Source organism: Anopheles ziemanni, chromosome X (assembly GCF_943734765.1).
Source record: "Anopheles ziemanni chromosome X, idAnoZiCoDA_A2_x.2, whole genome shotgun sequence".
In the NCBI taxonomy this organism is placed as follows: domain Eukaryota; kingdom Metazoa; phylum Arthropoda; class Insecta; order Diptera; family Culicidae; genus Anopheles; species Anopheles ziemanni.
In genome coordinates this window covers 11,225,592-11,233,643 of record NC_080707.1, presented here as the reverse complement: position 1 = coordinate 11,233,643, position 8,052 = coordinate 11,225,592, and the positions used below count along the sequence as shown (strand labels likewise).

Sequence of the window (8,052 nt, the reverse complement as noted above, 5' to 3'; positions counted from 1 at the left end):
AGGCGGTCAGTGAGTGCAACGCCTCCAGCAGGGCAACGAGCATCAGCGAGAGCGACAGGGAGGCCAACTTCTGGCCATCGGAACGCTGTCTGGACACGTTCTCGGTCGGTCGCTGCTGGACACGCGGTTCCGTGAGTGCACGCAACAGAACCACCGGAGGGCCGGCGATGACTCCGGGACGTCCGGTCGGTCGCGATCGGGCCAAGGACGCGGTCGGCACGACACTGCCCCCCGGTGGCCGGTGAGAGTTGAGATCAGTTTCACTGAGCGTTCGCTTCCGCTGGGGGCCGTCGAGTTCTTGTTGCCTTTCGCTGTTGCTGCTGCTGATGCTGCTGCTGCTAATGCTGCTACGTAATGGTGCTATGGGTTGCTCGTTGTCAGTATCTTGCCTTTTGTCACCGTCACCATATCCATCGCAAGGCGATTCAAATCACGAGATAACAGCAACCGACGGCTCGTTGATGATCGGTTCGTACGAGCGTGATGATTCGATTTCGAGCAGTATGAGCTGTATGAGGCAAAGAAGGCCGTTAGTAGAGGACAAAATCGAACGATAACACAGAACACTGATAACTAGTCGGTAGGTAAAGGTAAAGACTTACCGGCGGATGGTCGAAGCGCATCGTACGAAATTCGTCGGTAAACGTGAGCACGTAGAAGCAGAAGGTGGTGGCAACGATCCACTCCGAGATCGAGCTGGCCACGTGGTACTCCCAGCCGCCGTCCGACGGGTACCACTTGCGCGGATCGGTTCCGTTGAACAGCACGTGCGAAATGACGCCCGTTACGGCGACCATGATGAAGAAAATGGTGCAGATCACCGACAGCACCAGGCGCAGGTTCGCCTTCTGCATCGAGCCCATGTACGGCTGGATATAGTAGGATATGTACGACTGAATCCAGAAGTACACCGTGCCGAGCCCGAAGCTCAAAAACGCGCCAACATAGTGGACGATGCGCACATTCGTTTCCTGGAAGTTGCCGACGATGCTGATGCCGAGGCAGGAACCGATGCCAATCCAGAAGGCAGCCCCGCTGCAGCGACCAAGTGCCTGACGCACGTCACTGTGCCGGTAGGATATTTCCTGTATCTGTCGATATCGCACGTAGATCGTGATACCAACTGCAATGGAAAAAGGGAGCATACAGGATTAATTTAAATTTTAACTATTCGATACATAAATTAATCATCAAGCGAAAAACTTATCGAAATCACAGTTCAACTCTAGCGACAAAAATAAATTATTTATGAAAAATTTAAAACGAAAAATAATTGATGGACTTTAGGAATCCTTTAGACTTTTCCTTCTCTTCGTCTATGTTTCATGCGATGCCTCCCAGTATTCAATGTGCATTCCATACGGGCAAACCGAAAAGCTTTCGTAATTCCTAACTAACACACGTACTAGCCTTGATAATGGGTATGTTTTTGATTATTTTCCTTATCAATGTAATCCAACGATCCATGATGCAACAGAACTCAAAATTTACAGGCTGTTCTATCTGGCTTTCTAATGAATTGTTGCTCGGGAGTCAGTGAAGCGAATCGTATCAGCTTGTACATATGTGTGTTCAGTTCTATTTGGCCACGATTGTTGAGTAATGTGCCATTTTCGATTAGTCATTCGCACGTGTAGTGCACGGTGCCCGATTCGACTTACGCAGTACACATCCTATGTTGATAAACTGGCCAAAGACGCAGCTTTCGGGGGAGTAGGTGGCCGCGTCGCTGATGTATGGCACGGTCGGTACGACATGGCCCTGCAGCACTGCGGCAATGTAGCTGCGGGGGAGACAAAAAAGAACCAAATCAAATCAATACCAGTTGCAAATTGCCCCTCAAACCACGGTGCGATCGCTGCGTAACTTACGTTCCGATAAAAGTAAAGTTGAACAGGAGAAACACCGAGATGGGAAGCAAATACAGGTTCGACATGGTGCGTGCTCGATGTGTGTGCGCTCGTGGCGATGGTGGAAACAAAACAGTAGAGCGGGGAAACCGAAAACAAATCGAAACTCAACCAAAGAAAAAGTAACCTCGCAAGGCCGCTACGTTGGCCCGTGCTACTACGCTGCGCAGTTGTAGCCTGTCCTTAGCAAACTGCGGTATTTCGTGTGCATTCGGGTGGACTGACGGGATAAAGCTGCGGCGCAGGATGACTCATCGCCGCTGGAATACTCGTGCAGATGAAATTACTGCCGCATCTCGTGCCCGCGGGGAATCACATTTCAGGGCAGCACTTCAACACTGCTTAATGTTTATCTAAAGCTGTCGATTTCTGCCGGCCAGCAGCGTCCACTATCCGCACACTACAAACGCTGGTGACTAAGCGAATTTAGCGATACCTCCACCAGAAAGCGGCTATGAAATGCACTCCGCTTCCTCAGGATATTTGCTTATCGACAGGCGTACGGCAGGTCCGGCGCACTTCACAATCCTTCGTACCGTTTGTTTTGGTAAACACCGTTTAGCCACAGGGAGAAACTAATGGAAAAGGAAATTCCTCGCAACAGCTGCTGCGCCAAATGCGAACAGCCGCAATGACAGCTGCGATACAAAGGCGCTGTATGCCAAGGTATATAGATACCACGGTGCTTGATGATTGATTCGGAAAATGTGACTCTCAACGCGTGAAAAGCAATGCCACCGGCTCCCAACGAGATTTCAGATATTTTTTTCGGTAGATTTTGGCTCAATTAAATTCAGTGCATCAATTAATCACACAGGAAAAAGCGATTTTGTGTTTACAACCATATTGCTGACAGCTTCACGTTGACGGAGTGTGTAACTGACAGCGTTAGTCCTGTAGACGTACTCTAGGAACAAAACATCAACGAATCAACAGTTCGATTTTTTTGTAAAAAATGGAATGCTGCAATTGCGTCTTCATATCTTCCACCCTAACCCTATAAAGGTTAATCTGTCTTCCTCAAGTCAAATGCTCTATTCAAACTGAGTCACACGAATTCCAAATTAGAAAGCACACGAAAGCTGAAACAAAAAAACTGAAAGAACGTGACTGCCAACTCAACGATATAATTTAAATTTGAGCACGTGGTACGAAAGCATGCTGCAGCTAAACCTCAATTGTTATGAAATAGAATAAATCGAATGTTATTTGTTATGTTTTGTTAGTTTGTTTTATATTTTTCGAATATTTGCTCATTGGTTAGCGACCTTATGTGTTAATTGATTAAGTCGCATGTCCAGGGAGAAGGTCGTTACATCTCCTTCCGGTCACAATTGCACGCAAAACTAAACTAATTCTTTGTGTTAACATTATGTTAAATATTCACCAGAGTATTGTATATTATAATAGCAGTCGGGGCAATTGGTAAGCCATATACAATATTTTACATTGAATTTTGAATGGAACCGAATACAATATTTTACATTGAATTTTGGGGAAAAGGTAAATCGGATAAAATTATCAAACACCTTATAATATCGGCAAATTGTATTACCTTTTATTTACATACTCCGAATCGTGAATAGGTACATAGATTGATAAAAGTAATATCAGCTACCGAATAAAAATGGTACTTTAAATAATGTTGAAACATGGAAACAGTAAGATGTGCGAAGCTACCGAGGATACCGAGCTCTCATCCAACACCTCCCAAGAAAGCGATTGATGAATCCGCTAGTAAAGCCTCTAGAAGAACTATACGACTACAGTAAGGAGATGATCCCCAATGTGTAGCATGAACGAATAATAGTACGATTCATGACTTAGCGTTTTCATGATCTGTTTATCCATCCTTGTGGGGTGTAGCAATTGCATTTCATGCATTTTAATAATCGTTACCAGTAGGATTGCTTACGGCAATCAGCCACTATATTTAACATGTTAGTTTCAATATCAATCATGAATATACTCTCTTGAAGCTTAATGTAGATGAACAGTTTAAACTTTAATATCCTTTGAACGTTAGCGAAAAAATGAAATGAAAAACACTTATCTTGCTAAAGCTAAAGCCAATGTAATAATGAACAACAAACAACGTCTCTTGCTCTTGCTGCGGAAACCAGCGAAGGATTTCACCGAAGGTTCGCAGTTATAAACTAAATATCAACATACTTGATATATGCATGAGTTGTGAATTCCGAGAAGCATTTTCAACGATGGTGCAACGAGCAGCAAACAAATGTAAGAACCAGAGGCGCCGCCAAAGGGAATTGAAGACGGAACCGAACCCGAAATCTCCCTTTTTAACGCGCAAACGAAGCTAGAGCCCTACGGCTAGGCGCTCAAGAAATCGTGGTGGAGGTGGCTCTCGGCAGCTTGACGTACTTCCGGTGCGGACACTGGTGTCGGTCGGTTTTAACGCTTTCGGAATTCACTCGCTGCTATTTGGTCGCGATGCAGTTCTTCGCGATCGGTGGCAGCGAAGTGGTCCCGTGGCCACCACCCCCGCCGCCCCCGCCACCTCCACCACCCGGCACCGTGTGATGGTGGTGGTGATGATGGTGATGCCCGTGCTGCTGATGATGGTGATGGTGTTGCTGATGCTGCTGATGCTGCTGCTGCTGCTGCATGCACTTGTTGTGGCGACAGATCTCCTTACGCAGCTCCGCCAGCTTCTTCTCCATTTCCTTCTTGCGCTGCGCAGATAAGAGATGGAAGTCTTATATCATCGAATCGACGATCTACGTACATCACCAGGGTTACTTACGGCGACTTCGTGCTCCAGCTTGTCTTGAACAATGTGGATTTTCTTCCTCAGATCCATGATACCGCGCACGAGATGGTCCGCAGTGCTTTTCATGTTCGCCTGAAAAGTGGAAAGGACAACCAGGCATGCCAATCAGATGGACTTCAGAACAATCGCGCCAGGTATCTCTTTTAGGTATCCTTTTTAGTATAGTCTTTTGGAGCTTAGTGTTTGGGAGCTCTTTGAGGCGAACTCGATAATGCAACTCCTTGAAGTTGAATGAATGTTTTGAAGGTCCCCAAACATCTCCCCATTCACGATAAGAAGGAACATGTCCTTTGTGGGATACTTTGGATCAGATCCAAATTTCCAGATATGCATACCATAAAATAATACCCAGATGTCTAATCCACGCCTAAAGAATTACAGTTATTACATTCCACTGATGAATGCCGTTTAGTCTGGGATCAAATCATCGGCAGGATAACAACCAGCTTACCATTATTTTCAGCTTCTCCGGTGAGTGGGGCAGGCAGCTCGGTGCATCACCCTTCAGCGGACAGTTCTCGGGCAGCCGTGCTAGGCAGGGTCGACGTCGCCGGCATCCCTCCAGGTGCCAGGTAACGTGCTCGATCTGGTGCTGCAACTTCGCCTTCTCCCGGCAGAGTGCCTCTCCCTTCGCCTGCAGCTCCGCCAATTGCTTCTTGCGCGCCTCATCGAACTGTGCAAAATCCAGATCGAAAGTACCACAAACTTTACCAAAACCTTTGCTCCAGCGAAAGGCAACACCGGGAAGCCCGGGCCCAGCGGGGTTGGAGTATCAGGAAATCACATACACTACATACCTTCGCCCGGCGGAGCGCCTCCTCGTCCTGCATTTCCTTGAACTTGTGCGCCAGGTTTTTGTAGTTCGATTCGATTTCGTGGCGCTCCTTCAGCACGTTGTTGATTGCCTGCAGGACGTTGATTTCTGCGAACGCGAAAGAAGGACAGTGTACGATAACCACTAATGGCTCTGATTCTTCCGATAATAAGTAACCTTTTCCCATCGTTTTTTTTTAGCTACAGTTCATGTGATTACTATCACAAAGCTAACTTTGTCTAATGAGTCGTAGGAAGCGGCCGAAGGCCATGTATCGACGATTCTCGGCAAGGCAACCGTTTCGGGTTCGATTTGTTTTTTTGCATGGAACCTTATAAACAGGAAACCAAGAAGCCACGTAAAAAGATCGTAGTAACGGGCAAATTATCTAGATAGATTTTTTGATAGGACATAGTTCAGAGAGGTAGGGAGTCTTAGAACTCCTTGTGTTTTATGTGTATATTTCACATACATTTCCTATATTTAGATGAGAATGTCGGAAAAGTTTTCGTAACATTCAATGGATTAATTTTAAGTTAACATAATGCCATCCGAGACTAAAATTGTTTCATCTATCGGATTTAGGGGAGTTTAACGAATGATTCCACGACTAGCTTAATATGTGTACACCTTTGAAACATCCTGTGAACCATGGCCAATGTTTTTCGTAGTATTTAATCCTGAATAAATAAATAAAGTAAACGAACCTAGCTTTTGGTAGGTAAATACCAAATCAAAATTTCCATAGTATTTAGTACACAGGCAATATTTAGAGCGCTCAAAAAAGAATCGCTAGTCCAGGCGTCTTGCAGAGAGCACAAAATGGCCTATCGATTGTCATTGACCTATAGCAATCGCGATGATAGTAACCCAGTTCGATGACACCGACGGCCTAAATTCAACCCTCCCCAACCTACCTACCTCCCCCACTCTATGGTGGATGAGGTTGCGCTTATACTTCTACAGACTTTTCAAAAAGACCCTGCAAACATTTACTGAGGTGGTTCTTCTTGTCTTTCAACGCCCTCGAAGAAACATCTCTTCTGTTACTCTTATCAGGATGTACATGTAGCGCGAAAGTGGCGCTTCACATCGGTGGTTGCCGTATGACACAGGAGTCCCCCGAACCTCCAGCAGAAACGCTACACCCACTCCAGTGCCCAACACCCTTGCCACACCAACTTTCTTCCACGTCATGTTGACCTCCTAACCTTATTTTGGATACCACCCTCCTAACCTAACCTCCTGTCGGCAAAGCAAAACCCCTAATCCCTTCGCTTGCCATCGGCAATAGAGAACGAAAAAACAATCTATTTGACAGGGATGGTCCCAGAACTAGAGACGCAGCAACGAATAGGCCTAGTAATAGTTTATTACCGAAACAAAAACCGAAAGGAGTCCTGTTTTTGGATCCTGGAGTATGGGAAGCCCAGAACAGGAGTACGATTGTTCCCCTGCGGTTAACTTTTTACCCTATCCATAACCCTGCGGTCGACAGGCAGGTCTGTAGTTTCGGGAGGTAGGAAACGCTAGACCGTATAAACAAGCAACATTCCGGCAGTCACAGTCTACAGCACGCGACAGCGAGTAACCGGGCGTGTGTGGGACCTGTTTTAAGCTCAATGTTGTGCAGTATATTTCCTTATTTCTAGTGGTTGCACTCCACCCCTCACCTTTTACCTTATTCCCATCCACCGACGCTGGGAAATGGGGAAAGGGAGTTGTTGTTTGTTGGATCAATGACAAAACGCTAATGCTTAACACAAAATGCCACTGGTCTGAGGCGCCTTCTGGTTAAGACCAACTTGCTCTGTGCAAACAATCCGTACATCATCGTTCACATCAGCTCAATCTACCGCGCTAGACAGCAGACACCACGACGGATAAATGGAGCCTATGTTTGGGTTGGAGCTTGGAAGTCCCCAAAATCGGGTCACAAAGTTGGGCAATTTACTCATCACTTGTCCTGCTGTGAATTGCGACTCGTAATGGTTTCGGTTTTGTAACATTTTTCGCAGTCTGTGAAAGAGTTAGTTAGGCATACTCTGTCTACGCTTGGAGGACTTTTATTACTGATCCGACAACTGAAGAATTAATGGATTCATGTAACGACAACAAGGTACAATGTTCTGTAGATGAAACTCTATGCAGTTAGCTAGAGCTATTGAAAATGATCTATTCAATATAATATACTGTTGATTACAAACAAACTGATAAAAGAGGGACTATCATACAAGAGAAATAAACTACTTTGCATACAAAACGAAAAAAATAAATTCATGCATGAATAAGACATTAAAATCCAAAAGAACTTACTCTCTTCATTTTTGCTAATGCGTTCCTTAATTTCATCCAGGTTTGCGGGCGATAGCATGACTCGGTTCCAGTTGTAAATCGACACAAAATACTGAAGTCCAGCCCCTCCGCAGCTGGAATTCGAGGCTCTGGTAGTTAGGGGTCAGTAAAGGCTCCTTTGTTGAACTGGGGAAGCGCCTTAAACGACCAGCGACGACGGTCGGTTGAATGGTGATCGG

General features: G+C 45.7%; 2 protein-coding genes across 2 annotated transcripts; both read right to left on the bottom strand.

The window, feature by feature from the left end:
* Window positions 1-213: 213 nt before the first annotated feature.
* LOC131291304 (DNA damage-regulated autophagy modulator protein 1) lies at window positions 214-2,347 on the bottom strand. The gene is made up of 4 exons (XM_058320502.1): window positions 1,872-2,347; window positions 1,662-1,783; window positions 603-1,123; window positions 214-508 (listed from the first exon to the last, which is right to left on the bottom strand). Exons 1-4 carry the CDS (start codon window positions 1,934-1,936, stop codon window positions 431-433), a joined length of 786 nt encoding a protein of 261 aa, XP_058176485.1. The 5' UTR covers window positions 1,937-2,347; the 3' UTR covers window positions 214-430.
* A 2,004-nt stretch (window positions 2,348-4,351) lies between these two features.
* LOC131291306 (putative mediator of RNA polymerase II transcription subunit 26) lies at window positions 4,352-7,892 on the bottom strand. Its single transcript, XM_058320504.1, has 5 exons — window positions 7,835-7,892; window positions 5,493-5,626; window positions 5,156-5,377; window positions 4,678-4,776; window positions 4,352-4,606 (listed from the first exon to the last, which is right to left on the bottom strand). The coding sequence occupies exons 1-5, from the start codon at window positions 7,890-7,892 to the stop codon at window positions 4,352-4,354; spliced, it is 768 nt and encodes a 255-aa protein (XP_058176487.1).
* Window positions 7,893-8,052: the final 160 nt, after the last annotated feature.